The following is a 22,159-nucleotide window of genomic DNA, read 5'->3' as shown; positions in this document are numbered from 1 at the left end:
AATAAACCTTTCTCCATCTCCAAGATAAGAGTAAGAAGGAGGCACAGTTATAAAAGAAGCCATTAGGCATGATTCTCTCTGCTGCATTTTAGCAGACCAAACATAGCCAGTGACTACTACCATTTTAATTTCCCAACTCTCTGTTAGAGCTATACAATCAATGCAAAAAAGGCACAAGCAGCCTAAAATGTATCCCATTCTCAACTTATATTTTGTATGTTGCAAATCACTGCCATAAATTAACTTTAAAGGTTTTTAAATACACAACTATTTCCTATTCTAAGTCTTTGAAATTTTCTATCATAAAACCATTAGTTTCTACCATGAATGATACTGGACAGAAGCCACTAATTAGCACCAAAATCTTGATATAGGCAGTAGCTTAGATAAAAAAATTTTACCTACTATCTTGCTTTTAGAAGTGAGATAAACATTCACTGGTATATGAGTAAGATTTTCAAAGACACAAATTCAAACTGAATACTAAAAATTGCCTTAAAAAGCTAATTAGCCAAACATGTGGTAGGCATTCTAAAATACCCAGCAATAGTCAATATATTAACTAGGTCATATAAAATGGAAAGAGCCAAATTCTACGCATGAAAAATAAATCTATTTCAGAATAAGCCCAGAATAGCACTAAGGTCCTGAACACCTTACAAGGATGTAAGAAAAAGAAAAATAAGAAAAGATGGATAAGTTCTCTTAACAACTAAAACCAACAGTATCCAAGAAAAATGGTCAAGCAAGTACTCTCTGAGAAAATGGGCACAAAGGACAGAAGAGAAAGAAAATAGCCAAGTCCAACACAGCAGGAAGACAACAAGGCAGTAGAAGCATATATAATACAAATTGGGAATTGCCTAAATAAAACAACTTAGCATAAAAGAAATTAAACTTATACTTACGGATCAATAGAAACCTTAATACAGGTCATGTTCTTGTCCCTCTGCTTGTTGTCAGCAGCATTAACTACAAGATGAAAATATCACAATGAATGATAAAGCATATAGGGTCCACTTTTCCTTCCAGGTCCCTCTAGTCTTACTAAAACTTGATATGCCAAGAGTGGTTGAAATCCATGGGAGGCCTCCCCTTTTCTGAGAAGAAAAGGAGGAGGGCAGGTGGAGGGAGGGTAGTGAGATGGAGGGACTAGGAGGAGAGGAGGGAGAGAAAGCTGTGATTGGAAAGGAAAATAAATAAATAACCCATTAATAAAAACTAATTTTTGAAAGAAAAAAAAGCATACAGGGTCATATCAACTTATGGACACATTCTATGTACATTCCAACTTAGTAGCAATATCTATAAGTGGTAACAGTCGATCACTGTTAACTTCAACTATAAAAATATTGTTTGCTAAATAAAACTAAGTTTTACTCAGTAATTCTAAATTACTATTATATTACAGCAAACACACAAAAAGATGTGTGTGTGCAAACACACACAAGGCAGGGGGTGTTTATGGACCTACAAATATACAAAAAAGAACAAAAGTAAATCTACTTAAAAGTAAAACATAGGGTTTACTTTATATCTTAGTGACAGTTACCATGTCTTAGTCTCCTTTAATAAACTAATGATTTTATATACATACATATTAAACTAGTTTTTTTTAACCGAAGTCTTTTTTTAACTGAAGTCTTTAATGCCCTTATGATTCAAAATTCTAAATCTTAAACTCATTGTAAAAATACTTTTCTTTATATAATTAGTTTCTCAAAACCTTACAAAGACCCTCAGTTTCCAGATTTTAAGACTATGTAATAGGCCTAAATAGTAGAGGCCAGCATAAATGCAAAGGATAACTGGGTTTACTCCATTACTTTTCTGAAGGACTTATACAGGAGAAAGCTCAGAAATTAACGAAATCAGTCTAAGAAACCTCAAACTATATTAGTGAGGTGAGCAGAGAAAGCCCAAGGCTAAAAGCATTTATAAAGCATAAGCATTGCCTGAGTCAGGTGGCATAGCCACTGACTGCAATTATATTAATCATAGATTGGGAAGGAACCAGAGGTGACTAAGCTACCCAACAGAAACACCTAATCAGTTGGTGAGAAAACTACATTTACACGTCCTATCTCCAACTCACACACTCTACCAAGATAAGGCCTTGCATTCTCCCTATGTAACATGCTTCTGAAATAACCATGATACTAATAAAACCCAGATAAGGGCAGAGTACAGGCTCTCTATGGAATATGAATGCAACACACTAACTTCACACATGAAAAAAATCAGAAAAACATTAAGAAGCAAAGAAATACAAAACCATTATAGTTGCATATCATTTTTTCTGAAAAACATATTTAACATACATACTTATTATCAATTAATATTATTTATCCTAATGTTACTTTTTATATATCATACATTATTGGTTTTTTACATATTTGCCTATATTTTAAAATAAAAACCAGCAAAATACTTTATAAATTATACTGCAAGACTTGCAGTACATGGGGAATACACAGACAGAAATACATGCATTACATCCTAAATAAGTACTCACCCAAAATTTCATCAAAGATCTTGTATAAGCCTGGAACAAAGGTGACCTCCCTGCAGTTCATCCCTACATCTTCATCATACACCCACATTAGCTGTGTCAGGAGAATGATTCAAAACAGTTTTATTACACCACAAATTCTTAACTCCAAGTTTATATACCATAAACCCACACACTCAACAAGTTACGTTGATACACATCTATAATCTCAACACTCAGAGAAAGCTGAGGAAAGACAACTACCACAATTTGATGCTAATCTGGGCTACATGCAAATCAATGCTAGTCAGAACTACAAAGTAAAACCCAGTCTCAAAAACAAAACAAAACAACAACAACAAAAAAAAAACCAGTAAAACAAAACAAAATCAAATACAAACAAAGAAAACTAAAAATCCATATTGTCAGTTACTCTATTTAAAACAGGCATTCAAAGTAAACCTGAAGTCAAGTCCTGTAGTCTCACAATAAACTTAAATAACTAAAATTGAAAAGTTGTTCAAGTTGCATTGCTTGTATTTTATTCACATGTAGGTCAGCTGTAATATAAGTCTGTAACTCAGTAACAGTTTGTGCTGAGCCAAGTATAAGGCGCTGGGCTCAATCCCCAGTGTCCAACAAAACACCTCTAACTTCAGTTTCTCTGCTCGTTTCATAAAGAGTTAAGAGTCCTAATTCTAACCATTCTACAGCAGATGGGAACCCCAAATCAAATTCTTAAGGCCTAGAAATTTCTGTTCTCTGTCAACAACTATGGATCCCTAGAAATAATACCTACATAATGTTTAAAATAATGAAGAACATTTATTTACTTTCTACTTTCACTTCAAAATTTATCTATATTCTATAGAAAAATATAGCAGAGTAAAACAATAAAAGTCTAACTTTGGACTTCCCAAAAATGTTAAATCAAGCAGAATAATATATGTAAGCCAAAGCCACAGTAAACATAAATAAATCAGCTCTAGAAGGTATCACTATTGAAGTAAACCACAGCACACACTATGTTAAACTTTTAACCAATTCTTATGGCACCATTTTATTCTACACTTTTATATTCTGATGTCCTTATCTCCATAAGCAATGAACAGATTTCCAGTTCTCCTAGGTCTCTCTCAGGGTTCATCTTGGTTAGGTTTGTTTGGTTTTCTTGTTTGTGAGTTTCAGGCCCAGAGTCTCGCGCATTGTCTTAGCTCCTCTGTCCTTCTTAATCATGATCATAAACAGACATAAAGTCGCAGACTTACAAACTACATAACCATGCCTTTATTAAAATATTTAAAAAGAAGATATGCATATCCTCTAATCTCAATCAATTTTAGCAAGTAATTACCTGTGTCAGTGGCTCCACTGATCCAATGTATGTATCAGGACGAAGGAGAATGTGCTCCAGTTGGGTCTTCTTCTGGTACACTCTCTCAACAGACAACTTCTTAGTAGAGTCATTTTTGTTTGCTGTCTCCAACTCTTCCTTTTTTGTAGCATTGTTCTGTTAGAAAAATCATCTAAATTAAATTTAAATATCCTAAACCAAGGGGCAAACAAAAATGTATATGGAGACATGACCTGGGATCCATCTTTCAGTCTTACTAATGTTACCTATCACTAGCACTTAGACAACCTTATACTGATCAGAATTAGTAGAGCAGGTCCCAGCTCTCTAAGATATCAAGGTAATGTTTTGTGTTCCCCAAAACTTCCCAAAGGATTCACGTTGCTGTCAGGTTACAGAATCAGAATAAAAACTGAATGGCTCTGAGGGTCACACAAAATAGTCGATGTAGTTAATAAATACAATATGGCCAAGATTATCATGGTTAGAAAGTGCTCAGGTTGCTCATCTTAGTAGATCATGCCAGTTTCAGTTGAGGTTGACCTAATACTAAAGCATCTATAGATTCATTCCTCTGCCAGTTCCAATGATATAGAGCTAAGTAATGGTAACTATTTCTACAACATCTGAGAACCAAACCAAACTTCTAAGTCTAAAGACTCCCCCTTTTCTTCACAGCAACAGAGCATTTCCTTCTTAGATTAGTCAGCTTTGGGGAATGCTGACTAATATGGCATCTTATTAATAAAGGAAATTAGGATGGCCTATTTTCAGTTTCTTAATATAAACATAATATCATGTCATAAATTAAATCTTTAAAATGTCACTATATATGTTGCAAAATAAAAATCTATGCCTTTTGAGTAATCTAAACAAACATACCAAAATAGGACTTGTAACAGAAAAACCTTAGGGAATTCAAATATTAACTGTAATTTCTTAAGGTCATGAATTTATTTATATATATATATATAGGCACTTAATAATGTTTAAAATACTAATTTTACTGAATTTTGCTATAGTCATATTTTCTTTCATTTATATACTTATCTATTAATAGTGCTAATTCACTTAAAAATAGCTTTGTACAAAAGAAAATAATTCCATAAGGTTTCCATACTCTATTTCTGTCAAGAGTTTGATGATAAACTAAATGGCCAAAAAGATGAACTATTACAATGGTTTTTTTGTTTGTTTGTTTGTTTGGTTTTTGTTTTTTTTGGGGGGGGGTTGTTTTTTTGGTTTTTTTTTTTTTTTTTTTTTTGGTTTTTGAGACATGGTTTCTCTGTATAGCCCTGGCTGTCCTGGAACTCACTTTGTATACCAGGCTGACCTTGAACTCAGAAATCTGCCTGCCTCTGCCTCTGCCTCCCCAGTGTTAGAATTAAAGGCGTGCACTACCACGCCCGGCTTACGATGTTTATAGCAATAAACTATTTGTAAAATGCATACTGTGATGGGATTGTCAATCTAATGAAATGTAGAATAACCTAGAAGACAAAATTTGTGGATGTATCTGTGAGGATGTTTCAAGAACAGTTTAACAAAAATGGAAAAAAGCTACCCTGACTGTGAGCAGCTTATGTAAAGTAAATACACTAGGAGAAAACAAGGACATCACCAGCACTATGCTTCCTGAATGCACATGTAATATGATCAATCAGCTTGCAGTATGGCCTGGTCCCACAGTTAGAGCCACTCTCACACCTGTCTTCCCCTCTGAACTGCCCAGAGTTACCCCCATTTTGTCCTGGATTTAACTAACATCTCCCAACTGGGAACATTTTCATGTAGCTGCAGCTACCATTTTGGTGGTCCATTGTTTACAAGGTAATTATTGTCTGTTGTAATCAAATGAACTGGACCCTCCACTCTAATCTCTGTCCTCTTCAAGCTTTGTTCTCAGGTATTTTATCACAGCAAAGAGAGAAGTAATAACCTATACAGGTCCTCAGAATAGTTAGCACAAAGATCATAATCACTAAAATCATTCTCTAATTACTTTAAAATGTGAGACATATTAATTCAAAGGAAGGTAATTTTCTATCAATAACTTAGAAAGGCGTCTCAATGCATGTGACTATTGGCATAAAGGTTGCAAACCTATAACAAGCACATAGGGAAAAAAAACTTTCTCATCAAGTTTATAACTCTAAAACATACATCAAAATGAAAATATTTTCAATATTAAGTCAACCTGAAGTCAGTGTCTACATAATTTAGATTTTGAAATTTGCCTTAGGAGTTTTTGCTAAACTGCACTGATAACTGGAGATGGACAGCATCTCAAAACATTTTCAACAAGTTAACCACATTCCTGCACCTTCTTAACAAATGGTTGCCACCACCACCACCCTACCTTCTATCTACTCCCAAATGGATATAAGAGAAAAAGAGGTGAGAATCTAACCTATCAAGTTCAAAGAATTAAACCTTAAAAATCAGAACACATAGTTTAATGTCAACAAGACTGAAGTTTAGGAAACCCCAAACCCCCTTCCCTACTGAAACACAGACTAAACTGTAATAAATGAATCACTCGTCCTTGTAAGAAATCCAGAGACTGCTTAAGAGGTCCTGTCTCTTGAGTGAAAAATACAAAACCACATCCACGCCCAGGAGCCCTCTCTGCAAGGCAGGACGGGAGGAAATGCAACTTCTTTCCCAGAGTTTTCCCTTCAAAGGGAAAGTAGAAGTGCTACCACAGGGACTGTTTGCTGTCTTTCTTGAATCTAGCACTGGCAACAGTAGCTGAACTGAGAACAAAGGAAATCAAAATGATTTAGTCCAGCACCCAGAGTCTGTAGTTCTAAGGATAGACATTAGGTGGAGCTCTAGTACCATGGCTTATTACAGTGTGTGTGAGAGGACACAGTAGGGCAGAGGAGTTGCCCAGACTGTTCCCTAAATAAAGATACAGACAATGCTCTTCCATGAACAAGCCCAGAGACGCTACACCCCTAGAAATGGCTTGCAAAGTCTCGTGACTCTCTGAATGGACTAACTAGCTGCAGAAACCACCCAGACTAGAACCAGACTGTTAAGAAGAGCTAACCCTGAGAGAAAGCAACACAAATAAATAAAAGGGGAAGCACACACACACACACACACACACACACACACACACACACACACAAAACCTTCCAAGGGATAGACTTAAATCTCCATGGGCTGTGGGTGCTCCCATCTGTAATCCTAGAACTTGAGAAATTAAGGCAGAAGGACTGCTATAAATAAAGTTTAGACTAGGCTTAGAGAAGATGTTGAGGGGAGGGGAGAAGAGTGGAGGGAAAGGAGGGGAGGGGACAGGAGAAGACAGGAGAGAAAGAGAAAAGGAAAAAATAATGGTAACAAGAAGATAAAGGAAAGGGAGAGATGGAGGTAAGAAGCAGCTCAGGGAACTGTCCAGATACACAACAAAACCAGAAAATCAGCAAAATAGTAAACAAAATGAGATAAACAGAAAATAAATGAAAAGACTCAAACATTGTTACTAAAACTGAAGAATAACTTAAAATATATGAAGACTCAACTTGGCCAATCACAAGAAAAAATAGTAACTATGAAGAAAGAAATGACAATGACAAAGGAACCACCAAAGAAAGAATTAAGAAAAATTAAAAGAACTTGACTCACAGGCTATCATCAGTCAAACAGAATGTTACACAATGTCTAAAGGAGAAGATAAAAATAGGAAGAACTTTCCAAATATGAGGAGAGAAATTGACAAATTTAAGAAGTTCACAGTCAAGCAAGCACAAACCTAAGGAACCTGTACTAAGATACATAATCAAACTGCCAACGCCATGGATAAGCCATAGGCCCATCCAGGGGGCAATGAGTTCAATTCCCAATCTCATAAAAAAAAAAGTCACGAGGGAGAGAATCCTGACAGCAATACAAGAAAACAATTCTCATATACTAAGGAGTTCTATTAGTTTCCCATCAGTTACTGCACAGATACAGACTAAAACGTTTTTTGTAAACTATTTAAGAATCAAAGAAGAAATCATAAAATAACTTAGGAAATATATGGGGATAAATAAAAGCAAAAAAAAAAAAAAAAGACGTCAAAACTTACAGGATCAAGACAAAGTGGTACCACATTTAAATTTTTAAAATGAAGATGCTGAACCAATAGCATACATTAAGAAACTATGCATAGAACTAAATCTAAAATTAATAGACAGGAGTCTATTAAGATTCAAGTCCCTCAGCCTTACTGTTGCCTCCCTTACAGAAGTTCCTTTGGCATGAGAATAAATTGGAAAAGAGAATGCTTACTAAAAAAAAAAAAAAAAAAGAGTCATCAAATAATATACACTATATACAATTAATACACTGCCTAAAATTCCAGAGGAGAAAGATCAACCAAAGGCCAAGTAACTAGTCATGTAGAGTGTACACATGATGGCTGTAGGAGCAGAAATGAGGAATGCCAGTGACTGAAGTGTTCATACAAGTAGTTAGACTGTATGCTACCTATCATACTTTATCTAGGACTTCATTACCATCTAATCACCAAGACCACTTCTGAGAGACTTGCCTCATTTGTAACCAAAATGGTCCCTGTTCGTTCTACCTGGACCTGAGGCAACTTAAACTAGGTTTGTCCTCAGTTGCAGCCAAGTGTAACATATGTACAATAAATCATGTCATTTTGACATCTCAGAGGAAAGATTTTTTTTAGATGCTTAAAGTCAATGAAAGCAAGAGTTGTGGTTTTTTGTTTTTTAAAATCAACAAAATACACAAATGTTTTTTATGGTTTAAGTGTGCAATTATCTCACACAGGCTCATGTTTCAAATGACAGTTCTCAAGCTACTAGTATTATATTGGGAGGATGTAGAACCTTGAGGAGGTGGGTACTAGCCTGCATAAACAGGTCAGTAGAAGCAGGCCACTAAAGGCTACACTTATTGGTACTAACCTCAGCCCTGAGAATGATTCTGTCACATACTCTGTGCGCCTCCCTGCTATAAAAGACTGAAATTTCTTAAAACCGTGAACCAAAGTAAATCTCCTCCGTGAAGCCGTTTCTGTCAGGTATTTTGGTCACAGCAATGCAAAAGTAACTCACTCTGAAACTGGAACCAGAGAAGCACAGTCACTGCTGTGTTTAAACCTGAATCTGGCTTAGTCTTGTTGAGCTGATTTATGGGAGCAAATTGCAAGAGGTTTGCTATGTAAACTAGAGAAATCCCAAAATGCTATAAGCAGAGCTTAATGGATACTTCAAGTAGAAGTTCAAAAAGATCAGAATGATAATAGAAAAGTAGACAGTGAAGTCTGAAACCAAAGTTTCAGGTGCAAACAAGGACTCTGTTGGAAATTGTAACCATTCCTGTTACAACTGGCAAAGAATTTCTGCATATTTTGCAGCATCCTGGTGTTGTAGACTGCTGCTTGTTTGTTATGCTCCCTCAGGAGTGCCCATATTCAGGTGTAGTCAGGTGAAATCTTAATTAGTCAGATAAGGCTTGAGCCTGTAATTGGGCAGTGGAAGGGAAGGTGGAGCTGAAAGTTTTAGAGAGGGGACAGAGAGACAGAGAGGAGGAAGATGGAGACAAGATGGAACCTAAAGAAGATGAACCAGATCTAAGTGGCCTAAAGAGCCACAGATAGTAATGGATACCATAGCAGGACAACTGAGTGACATAGGGTACATTTGCCCCATCTACTAAGTGTGTAGCATGTATTTATATCAATTGAGTTTTGAGTTCTTTATGTGGGTATTTTGGGGTTTTAAGAGTTACTGTTATAAATCAGAATGATAAATTACAAGCCTCTAGGGTTTTCATTTACTGGATTACTGGGATTTGTGACAGCTAGCCACAGGGGATAGATGACTTGGAAATGGGAAATTCAAGGGGTTCAGAGGTAGGCTAGCCTCAGAAGCCTGGGAAAACCTCGGCTTGCAGCTCCCAATTGGGGAGGGGAGACTGTGAAGACGGCATTAGCATGGAATTTATTTTTTTAATAATTACACGCTACATTCTGAAAATCTGAAGGAGGCTTAATTTAATGGACTAATAATTTAGCAGAGCAATTTTCAAAAAGGCAGAAATATTTGGGATGTGGCATGGTTGTTGCTAGCAAATTAATATTAGCCAGCCTTTCAAAGGAGGAAAAAAATGTGATTTGTCCAGAAAAGGAGCATTAGCAAAACCAAGAGCTCATAAGAGTTAAGAAGAGAGATTAGAAGTGTTAAATGAAACTAAGCAATTTACACACCAGGACGATAACAATTGTTGGCAAAACTCTACCCATCAGCTGGGCGGTGGTGCATGCCTTTAGTCCCAGCACTTGGGAGGCAGAGACAGGCGGATTTCTGAGTTCGAGGCCAGCCTCATCTACAAAGTGAGTCCCAGGACAGCCAGGGCTATACAGAGAAACCCTGTCTCAAAAAACAAAACAAAACAAAAAAACAAAAACAAAAACAAACAAACAAAAAACTCCACCCATCACAGGCTCCAGCATGCTGTGCTTACTTGGGCCCTCTAGAAAGTGTTTCGCAGGCTTAGCTGTCTAGGAACTCAAAGGCCACTACAGCTGTGGTCCAAAATGGCCAAGCTACATCTAAAACTATGATTCTGTTTTTACAAATATTCAGAATGTAGGGGCTACAGAATCATAGAATATCCCATCAAGAATTTGAGAAACGCCTATAAAACAGCAAAGCCTGACAGAAGGTCACCTATAAGAGAGCCTTCAAACTATGAGAATAATGCTTCATTTGAAATGGAGACCCCAAGAAAACTAGGCACTAAGTAGATTCAGACCAAGAGGTCACATGTGGGTTTCAAATGGCTAGGACATAGGGTGGGTACATTCAAGTTCACTGAAGCTAACATCATGCAAATGCATGTCTTTGATGCTGCATGTGGGTCTACAGGACTCAGTGTTTGTCCTACTGAACAGTGTTCTGTGTTTGGCTTGTTCTTCCCTTGGTACTCTTCTGTTCTTCATTTTTGGAACAGTAATATCAACCTCATGCTATAGTATATTGATGTTCACACTATTTTTATCTTATAAAGAATCAAAAAGGGATTGGTTTGTGTCTAAGTAGAGACACCTACACTTTTGAGCAATGTCAAGTTAGATTGAATACACTTTGCACTGTTAGATAGCCATAAGTCTAAGAAAAACAGGGGGTTGCCATGATTTGAATCTGAAATGTCCCACACAGGATCAATTTTGAATGCTTGGTAGTGTTACTTTGAAAGACAGTGGAAGTTTTATGTATGAGGCCTAGCTATAGAAAATCTGTCACTAAAGGTTGAGTCTTTGAAAGCTACCTGGTCCCAACTCCTGCTGTACTCTGCGTCCTGATCTAACATAATATGAACAGTAAACACTACATGCTTTTGTCACTACTCCAAAATAAGTCTTTTCTCCCTTTTTCCATCAGGTATCTCAGCACAGCAACACAAAAGAGACAAATACAGTTTAGCTAGAAAGTTCTTAAAAAAAAAGTGTAACTAGAATTGAAACAAAAGAGAGACAGTATAACTTACAGAAAGCAGGTTTTCTAAGAGATGGGTAAAACTATATGCCAATTAAATAACCTAGAGGAAATTGATGAATTTCAAGATAAACAAATTTATCCTTGCTTAATTATACAGAATGAAATAAATCTAAACAAGAAGGGAGAGATAACTAAGAAGTTAAGAATGTATGCTATGGTGACCATGGTCCACCAAATCAAGCAGGGCACATATGAATGGGCTCATCGAAACTAAAATGGCAAGCACAAGGCCTGTGTGAGTCTGCACCAGACCATCAGCATACATGTTATACCTGTTAGCTTGGTGTTTTGTGTGACTCCAAACAGCAGGAGAAGGTGTGTCTCTGACTCTTTTTCTCCTACTGGGTTGCCTGGCCCAGCCTGTGTATGAGGGCTTTTGACTTGTCTTATTATATCTTGTTTTGTCCTGTGTGACTGTCACTTCTTAAAGGCCTGCTCTTTTCTAAAGAGAAAATGAAGGGAGACTGGATCTGAGAAAGAAGGAAGGTAGGGTGGGGGTAAAGCTGGAGAGAGAGGCAGAGGGTAATCTGATAGATAAAAGGGGGGGGGGGAATATATGCTGCTTTTAAAGGGCCCCAAGTTGAGATTCCATGTCAGGTGGTTCACAACCACCTGAAACTCCAGTTCCAACGGATCTGACATCTCCTCTTCTAGTCTCTATAGCAGTAGTTCTCAATTTGTGGGCAATGACCTCTTTGAGGGCCAAATGACCTTTTCATTGGGGTCTCATCTCTGATATCCTATATATCAGATATTTCCATTATGATTCAAAATAGCAGCAAAATTACGGTTACAAATTAGCAACAAAAATAATTTTATGGTTGGGGGTCACCACAACATGAGGAACTGTATTAATGAGTCTCAGCATTAAGAACATTGAGAACCACTGCTCTCTCTACAGACAGTCACATACATGTGGTAGATACTCACTTAGAGACATACATGTAAATAAAACAAAAATAATAAATCTTAGGAAAAAGTTCCAATGGCCATAGATTTTATATAACCTTAAGAGAACTGAGTATTGTTAAATTGTTTAATGGCTTACCAAACTACAGTATTTAACTGAGCATAGTATTATATACTTGAATTCCCAGAACTTGGGAAGCAGAAGCAGGAGAACTGCCACAAAGTTGAGGCCAACTAGGTTACAAAGCAAGTTCCAACTAGAATGGCTCAATGGTTAAGAAAAATTGCTGTTCTTAAAAAGGAGTTCAGTTCCTGGCATCCATAGTACAACTACTTGTAAATCTAGTCCCAGAAGATCTGATAACCTCTATTAGTCTCCCAGACACTACACTCACAGGTGTATGTAAAAGCACCAACACATGGACATAAAATACAAATAACTACAATGTCTATTGAGCAAAGTTACAAAAAAAGTCCATTTTTTAGAAAAATTATATAAATATATACATGCACAGCACAGACTATGAATGCATATATACCCAAGAGAATGCCAATAAAACTTTCTATAGAAAATATAAATGTGGGTCATTTTATTTTTACTTTTGATACATTTTCTAACTTCCTATAATGAAATCACAAAGGGTGTTTAAAGCTTATTAACTCATGCATGTGAAGATATAATTAGACTAGAATAAAACTGAATGTTTGACTAAAAGCACTGTTTTTACTTAGCTATTACTTCTGCAGCCTAAACTTCCTCATTACTGTCTGGATAAAAGTAAAACCAAAATACACAAATAATACTGGTAGCCTTAGCAAAGTTGAAAGCAGAAATTAGCATTTCATTCAAATTGTCTTTTATGTTCCTGGTCTCAGCAAATGTTTGATTATTTATCCAATGGCTTGCTAGCCCCAACATAAAAGCTTCCCACCATACAAGCTTTTCTAGCAGAAATATGCAAGGAAGGTCTCATTCAGTTTATGGATATTAGCAGAACTTAACTCTAGAGATTACTCTGGTCAGGGCACTGAAAATCAAAATCTGGAGGTATGGAGAAAGGGAAAAAAACTGTCCCTTAGTTAATTAGTGGAATGGCTTTGTGCCCAGGAAAAGCTAAAAGTACAAACACCCTGGCTGTACTGAGAACAGGTACAGGAGAAACAAGAAAGACTTCTGCCCTTGTTATTAACAATAACTCTATCTTTATAAGAAGATGTGCCAATAGCTTAGCCAGTTTTAACATTGTTGCTGATAGCATTAAGAATACAGAAAATTAGTTTCAACTAGCACAAACTGTAAACTATCTACACATTTTCTTCAGAAACATCCTCCCAAATCAAGCTTTCCCTAAGATAAAAAGCATGCAGACACTTATCACAGGGTTAGAGATGTATGTGCCCTCACTTATCTGACACCTGCTGTGCTCCAGCATGATGGGAGGTATCTGGAATATTCCAATACTTACATAAGAGCTCCACCAAGTAAATGCTGCCATTATGATTCCCTAATGTATGTGGAATGAGGTCTGAAGAAAACTTAACATTTAACAAAGCCAAATTATGAAACTATGTGATCTTAGTTCACAGCCCATACTTTCCATCATGCTATTATAGTATGATTATCATGCTATAATACTAGCTAGGTACACACACTCTGAAAAGGAGATAAAATCCTTCCCTTTTTTATGTCAAAGTAAAAAGATCAGTAGACAGAAAGAGACAGGCTTATCTCATACTCTGATTAGGGTACAAAAGAAGTTGTTTTGCTTTTAATGTTTTAGAGGAAGACTGTGGTAAAGAATGATGGTTAAGACTTAACCCAATTCACAGCCCACAACTGTCTCTGCCACATGCCCTACTGATCTATTTTCTACTTCCTGTTTCCCTAATGATAACTAGGAAAAATAAAAGTGTTTGTTTAAAACAGGGGTTCCATTTGTAGTGAGGTTTTACAAAGATGCACAAGAGGGTTGCTTTTAAAAGTGTACTTAGAATGGAACTCTCACCATCTAAGTGTTTAACAGACTTGAGACTACAGGTGACCAAGCATACTTCTATTCAATTTACAAAAAGTACTTCTAAATACTGTGACATTACCTTACTGGAGAATTTAGTGCTATCTACAAGTGATGAATGATTGCCACAGAAGGAAGGATTTGAATACCCAGTTCATCAACCATAACTGAAGGTGGAATATATAACCAGACTTTTGCTAAACATAACAAAAGATATAAAAAAGGAAAAGATATGGTCTCTGAATTGATAAGTTTATGTTATTGTTAAGACAAAACTATCATACATAAATATTCCCTAGAAGGGCATATGTTTTAGATAGAGTAACAAAAGTTTGATTTAAAAACAGCATAAACCAAAAATATAAATAAAAAGAGCATAATCTGAAAAATAAGTTTAGTGAGACTCTTAAGGTAGCCATAAAAGCACTTAAGATTTAGACTGCTGGGGCTCGAGATGGCTCAGTGGTTAAGAGCCCTGGCTGCTCTTCCAGAGGTCCTGAGTTCAATTCCCAGCAACCACATGGTAGCTTATAACCATCTATAATAAGATCCAATGCCCTCTCTGGCACACATGTATACATGCAGACAGAGCACTCATACATTAGTCAGACAGACAGACAGATTGATTGATTGAATGATTGATTGATTGATTGATTGATTGATTTAGACTGCTAACCAGGTGCCAGGTGGTCCTGGTGCTTTTTTGATCTGAAGAGGCAGGTGGATCTCTGTGAGTTTGAGGCTAGTCTGATCTACAGAGCTAGTTCTAAGACAGACAAGGCTACACAAAGAAACAGTCTAAATCAATAGACTACTAGGCAAGAGGAAAGAGGCATTCCTGATGAAATGTAAAGGGATCATCAAGTATGGAAACTATAGGTAACTAACCTCAATGGAGAGGACACACAGATTATGAACATAGACTTAAAGGCCCACTAAACTCAAGTTTTTAAAACAAAAATTTAAAGTGTTTAAATATAGTGACTGTACTGGCTGGTTTTGGGTGTCAACTTGACAAAAGGTAGAGTTATCACAGAGAAAGGAGCTTCAGCTGGGGAGATGCCGCCACAAGATCCAGCTGTAAGGCATTTTCTCAATTAGTGATCAAGGGGAAAGGGCCCCTCGTGGGTGGTGGGTGGAACCATCTCTGGGCTGGTAGTCTTGGGTTCTATAAGAGAGCAGGCTGAGCAAGCCAAGAAAAGCAAGCCAGTAAGGAACATCCCTCCATGGTTCTTCATCAGCTCCTGCTTCCTGACCTGCTTGAGTTCCAGTCCTGACTTTCTTTGGTGATAACAGCAGTGTAGAAATGTAAGCTGAATAAACCCTTTCCTCCCCAATGGCTTCTTGGTCATGATGTTTGTACAGGAATAAAAACCCTGACTAAGACAAATTGGTACCAGAAGTGGGGTATTCCTGTGACAACCTGACCATGTTTTGGGGAGGGTTGTGAAAGGACTTTGGAACTTTGGGCTAGAAAATTGGTGTTAAGAGCTCTGTGGGATGATGTATAGGAGCTTGGAAGATAATGTTGAGAACAGTGCAGAAGATGGAGGCCTGGCTTGTGAAATTTCAGAGGAAAAATTAAAGCCTCTTTTCAGGGCCATTGTTACTTTGATTGTGAAGATTCTGTGGTTCTGGTTAGCTGGGGCTGAAGAATCAGCTGTGATTAACAAGATACCAGAACTAGTAAAGTGAAACTTTTCTATTACTGGGACTATTGATGCTGGTTAGCTGGAGCTTAGAAATTAGCAGTGATTAAGAGAGACCAGCATCATTGAGGTGACATCTTCTGGGAAGTGTTTTCTGAGAGCACAGAGGCTATGTTCCAGAGATAGCCATGGTTGTACCTTGTGCTGTGGCTGGACTTAGTAATGTGTAAGAGTTACCCAGGTGGTACTGGTTTTGAAGGCATGAAGGGGTCATGCAGAACAGCTGAGGCTCAGCACTGTGAGAGGTCACAGAAGGCCATTGGTGAAAGTGCAGCCTCAGTTGCAATTGATGGCCCAGGACTGAAGGGGTCACGCAAAGGAGTTGAGGCTTGGCACCATGAAGAGAGCCTATGAGAGGCTATTGTTGAAGCCAAGTTACAGTGAAAGACAGCAGCATTTTGGAGATGCCAGTACCATGAGATGACTACCAAGAACAACAACAGCAGTGGAGTACAGGCGGCTGGAGCCTAGAAGACAACGTTTGTGCTACAAAGGGCATGGCTGGAGAAGTGATCCAAGCCCTTGGCGGAGCCCAGAAGATCGTGAGTTAGATCCCAGACATTGGATGGTTAGAGATTGATTTTTGCTTTTGATTGTGACTGTGCCCTGATATTTTTCCCTCTTGAAGAAGAAAGTATTTTAGTGGAGCCCACAGTTAAGAGACTTTGAATTTTAAAAGATATCGGACATTTTAAAAGGATTGAACTTTTAATATGTAAAGACTGTGGGACTTTTAAAGTATTTAAGATCTTGGGGATGAATAAGAACGTAAGGGTTGAGGCTTATTAGTGATGTGTTTGTATGTAAAGTTGACAAGGGGTCAATTGTACTGGCTGGTTTTTGGTGTCAACTTGACACAGGCTGGAGTTATCACAGAGAAAGGAGCTTCAGCTGGGGAGATGCCGCCACAAGATCCAGCTGTAAGGCATTTTCTCAATTAGTGATCAAGGGGGAAAGGCCCCTCGTGGGTGGTGGGTGGAACCATCTCTGGGCTGGTAGTCTTGGTTCTATAAGAGAGCAGGCTGAGCAAGCCAAGAAAAGCAAGCCAGTAAGGAACATCCCTCCATGGCTCTTCATCAGCTCCTGCTTCCTGACCTGCTTGAGTTCTAGTCCTGACTTTCTTTGGTGATAACAGCAGTGTAGAAATGTAAGCTGAATAAACCCTTTCCTCCCCAATGGCTTCTTGGTCAAGATGTTTGTGCAGGAATAGAAACCCTGACTAAGACAGTGACTTTTTAAAAAAATTACTAATATCCACAATACAGGCCAACAAGATAGCCCAGTAGTTAAAAGCACTTCCCATGAAGGCAGAAGGAAAAAAAAAACATGCCCAAAGCTGACCTCTGCCGTCCATATATTCACTGTGATTTGTGCACCTATACACATGCACAAACACATACAATCAATAAATGCAATCATTTTTAAAGAAAAATGCAGACAGAAAACCATAACTGAGCAAAGTGTAGGATTGTGGAGCTCAGTTAAAACTGATTCATCTACAACACAACTCCTAAACCTATGGCTCAGGAATCACTGTAAAAGGGAGGACAGAAAGACTGTTAAGAGCCAGAGAAACAAGAAACTTGCTGTGATATTGTGTCTCCTAGGACTCTCAGAAGCTATCTCCATGAAGTCCTACCAACCGGGCTGCCTAAACATGACCTGAACGAGGCTGACATGAATAGACATGTTAGCTAATTGTGAAGATGGCGAGATCAGGAAGCCTCCGCCCTAGAGAAACAACTACAGGCAACTCAAGAATGCTGAGGATAGTGGAAATAGTTTTCCCAAGGGAAGAGCACACCAACCAGATAGCCAATGCCCAACAGCCCTGAAAACATATATACACAAGTAGCATTATATGGATTGAGCAGGTTGTATTTATATATTTAGGAATACTAATACACACACATATATATGTAACAACAATTAAAGAAAAACGACTATGGATTTGAAATAGAGCCAGGGGTAGTACATGGGAAAGTTTGGTGGGAGGAAAAGGAAAGGAGAAATGATGCAATTATAATCTCAATTATGTTTTAAATATATGTTTAAAATATCCACAGCAGGGGCTCAGCAGGTAAGGGCACTGACTGCTCTTCCAGACATCCTGAGCTCAATTCCCAGCAACCACATAGTGGCTCACAACCATCTGTAATGGATGCCATCTGTAATGGATGCCCTCTTCTGGTGTGTCTGAAGGCAGTGGCAGTGTACTCACATACAACAAATAAATCTTTTTTAAAAAATTCATGGCAAAAATATAAATATGTGATATACTATTATATATTTTTTAAAGAAACTATAATGTTGTGACTATATCGTTTAAAGACAAAAACTTTCACATAAAAACATTGTAAAGTAAAGGTAGGTAACCCTGAGATGAATTTTACTGAAGCCTGATAATAGATAAAAAAGTATACAATTCTGGCTATCATGTTTTTAAATATTTTGTCACTTTATATAGCTTATTTTATTTTTAGTTAAAATAGAATTACATTGTTTCCTCCCTTTCTTTTTCTTCCTCTAACCCATACCATGTTCTCCCACTATATTAATCTACAATCCAGAGTATTCATTTGAAAAAATATGTCATTAATTTATAGCCTAGTGTTTTCTCAAAAATTTGCTACAACCTGATTAAAAAATTAGTATCTTCTACTAACCAAGTCTTACAAGCTAAAAATTCAAGAAACTTGACTGCTTTAAATTTAGTGTGTATTTAATTTTAAATAGTTACACTACATTTTTCTAATTTCAGTTAGGATACTAAAAACCAAAATCAAATCAAATTAATCATTATAAGCAAAAAGTAGTGTTAAGAACCCCTCTATTGCATTGTGTCTGACACTAAAAGGTAATCTTTCATCACAAGAGAGTATCAACACACAGACTGAAGGTAGTACAGCAACTCCTTGGCTAACATAAGGTAGGTGGATTAACTCCAGTTTTGTATTACTATTCACAAACAGATGGCAACATGAGACTAGCTTCACTGTCGCAGTAAGCCCCCAAACTCCCACAATGAAAATCTAACTTTTCACCTAGCTAAATAATCTTATGTAAAATCAAAAAAAAATAAAAAAATAAAAAAAAAGATTTAAGCTCTCTGAAAAAAAGTCTCACCTGCAATATGTATTGCAGACAGAATATGAGCCTATGTCAAAGCCCACATCAACTCACTGTAACATCTTCCAGTAAAGAAAACCAGCCAGGCCCTGTGTGATGGCTCACATGTGTAATCTTAGCACTCATGAAGCTAAGGAAGGAGGATCATAAGTTCAAAACCCATCTAGGTAGGAAAATGTGCATATATACACTCTCTCCTCTCATACACAAATGCACAAGAATTTAAAGCAACCTGTAAGCTTTATTACAGACATAAAGATGCTCGCTCTAGAAACATAAAGCAAGCACAAACCTGAAAGAGGACTTCTAATGTGATTGTCTTTTCAATAACCTAATTCAACAAGAAATATTATTTAAGATCAAATTCTATTTTACTGTAATTCCCATAATCTAGTTTATAGTAGATTTAGTCAATGTGACTATTTTAGTTTCAAATAGATTTTTTCTAATTTTGAATGAAACTCTACAAATTTTGCTCAATTTTGTATGTAAATTAAAGTTTCCCCATTGATCTTAAAAGGAAAGGTGCCCATTAAATTGTTTATAAAGTTAATAACAGCAAATTAAAATATTGCTACCATGAATTAAAAACAATCCAACTGTGTCACAAAATGTTTGCTATGGTGACAGAATTTGAGAGATGCACTAGCTGCTCTTCCAGAGGAACTGGGTTCCAGAGGATCTGGGTGGCTGCAGTTCCACAATATAGATGCCCTCTTCTGGTCTTCCTTGCCTAGGCACCAGACACTTAAGTGTTGCACAAGCAGGCAAAACACCCATACACATAAAATAACAACGTAAAAATATTTGCCAAAAGAGGGGAGGGGGAACTAGAGAGATAGTTCAGTGGTTAAGAGCACTCACTGCACTTCTAAAGGTCCTGAGTTCAATTCCCAGCACCCATATGGACGGTCACAATTTTCTGATGCTGTCTTCTGGTGTGTGAAGTACATGTAGACAAAAGCACTCATATACATAAATAAATCTTAAAAAGAAATATTTGCCATTGTGGAACCAAGTTACAGACAAACTTCTCAGATGTCAGTGCTTCACAATTACCAGTGACACTGGCATATGATCACACATGTTCAGATGTTTAGTTTTAGTATCCGATAAGGGACAGTAATTTCAATCATTCTTTTCATGGACACTTATCCACTACCTTACTATCTAACTTTTCTTCTCCACGCTCGCCTTCTATACTGTCTAGAAGTACGTATGTCTGGAGATTTGAAGATAAGTACCTGGCAAGTTACACTGTAAAGTATCTTCTCGAGGCCCTGCAAATGCTGAAACTGTTTTTCTGCTCTTCATAGAAACATCCTTTTTATAAACAACACTTGTCGATAGAAACGACTGCTACCCCAGCCTCATCGAAACCTCAACCAAACAAAGAAAACAAGGAACAAAAATGCCAACCAATACCAAAGTTCCTTAGTGTGTTCAAAAGGCGGGGAACTAGGATCCTCTGGAAGGGATGTGTTAAAGTCCCTGAAATGTGTAAATTTTCTGTCCAAGCTGCTGGCCTCATCTACTAAGTCCGGTGTTTTGTTTGGGAAATGACCCTGGTCTGAACTCAGTGCTGAGTAAGTGAAATGCTGGAGTTATCGATCTGTCCTGGGAGCCGCGTTCCAACTGCTCCCGCTGCACTTGCTAAGTCCACCTCCCTCCAGGAACTGAGCTCTGCAATCCTCCAAGTTCAGGCTTAAGCACCCCCTCACCTCCGAGGGACACCCCTGGGCCCCCACACGGTGTACACGGGAGGCTGACGTAAGTAAACTCTTCTTTTAATCCCGCGGGCGGTCTCTAGCCTGCTGTCAAAGTCGTCCCAAATACCCTCTCTGCGGAATGAGCCTTTTCTGGGGAGGCGCAACCCGCAGTGACCATTCAAGTGCACATTCCTCTGGGACAGGCCGCCGGAAGCCGTAGCATACCGGGCACTATTTTCTGGTGCTGCACTTATGGAGGGTTGGCCCGGAGGCTCGCATTATCGCGGTCCCCCCACTCTCGGTGTGCACCCTGAAGTTTCCGGTGAGCATTGTTCAGCAGCCTGAGCCTTGGTGGAGGCGAAAGCAGAGAGAAAGGGCACACGGGGCTAGGCCCCGACTGCAGCCTGACAGGGCGCCCGCCGCACCACGCTCTCACCCCGCCCGCGTCGCCCGCGGCCCACGAACAATGCGCCCGCCCGCGCCGCACTCACCACCCAGGTCAGCGCCCCGTCAGAGCCCGCGAGGCTGGACTTGGCCATGGCAGCGCCTCCCGTGCAGGCCAGGGGCTGCTCGCGCTCCGGGGACGCCGGGCCCGCCGCTCGCACTGACCGCTGCGCGCAGCACTCCTAGCCGCGCCCCATCGCGGGCCCGAGCCGCTGAGGAGGCCGCGCTGCCCGCCGCCCTCAAACTCGAGCGCGGCGCCCGGGCCTACAGAGTGGTCGAGGACTAGGAAGGGCTGGCGATGCGGCGCGGCCTTCCGGGACCCACGCGGGCGATTGGGATCGCGGATGAGGGACGAGGTTGAAGCGGGCCGGCTAGGACTCGCGAGCCAGAGCCCTGACAGGAATGAGCCGCTGCTTCTCCTCAAGCCACCGAAGCCGCAGAGTCCTCGCCGCGGTCGCCGCAGCCTCAAAGGCCGCCACTGCCTCAAAACCGCCCAAGCGGCGTCTGAACCGGTCCTCCGGAGCACAGTCCAAGAGGGACAATAAACAGAGCCGCCGTGGTGGCCTCCCTTTAGTCCGGCATAACACGGCACACACAGGCGCGCTCCGGGAGGGGGAGGGTGCGGTGGTCACCGGCTGTCAGTCAACCATGGATCGTCCAATCACAGCCTTGTCACTACAGTACTTCGACCAATCCCAAAATTTCAGGCCCCTAGGGGGGCGGGACCCGAGGGGAAAACGTCATTGCGGGTAGCAACTGAGAGGCAGACTTGGGTTTTTTGTTTGTGTCTGAGAGAGAGTGTAAGGGAGAGCGAGGCGAGTGAATGGGGTTTCCGTCAGAAGGGAGAGCAGGCGGCTGTCAAGAGTCATT

At 39.0% G+C, this 22,159-nt stretch overlaps 1 protein-coding gene across 1 annotated transcript in view; it reads right to left on the bottom strand.

Annotated features, from left to right (window-relative positions):
* Top2b (topoisomerase (DNA) II beta) overlaps positions 1–21,857 on the bottom strand; it is a 65,582-nt gene extending 43,725 nt beyond the window's left edge. The window contains exons 1-4 of the mRNA NM_009409.2: positions 21,337–21,857; positions 3,846–4,001; positions 2,516–2,606; positions 909–972 (exon numbers count right to left, since the gene is read on the bottom strand). Coding sequence (NP_033435.2) covers positions 909–972; positions 2,516–2,606; positions 3,846–4,001; positions 21,337–21,384 — 359 coding nt within the window. The 5' untranslated portion in view covers positions 21,385–21,857. The remainder of the gene's footprint in view (positions 1–908; positions 973–2,515; positions 2,607–3,845; positions 4,002–21,336) is intronic.
* Between the last annotated feature and the right edge of the window lie 302 nt (positions 21,858–22,159).

This window comes from Mus musculus, chromosome 14 (genome assembly GCF_000001635.26).
Source record: "Mus musculus strain C57BL/6J chromosome 14, GRCm38.p6 C57BL/6J".
NCBI lineage: Eukaryota > Metazoa > Chordata > Mammalia > Rodentia > Muridae > Mus > Mus musculus.
Note: the sequence above shows the minus strand (reverse complement) of the source record. Positions and strands in the feature narration are given on the sequence as shown.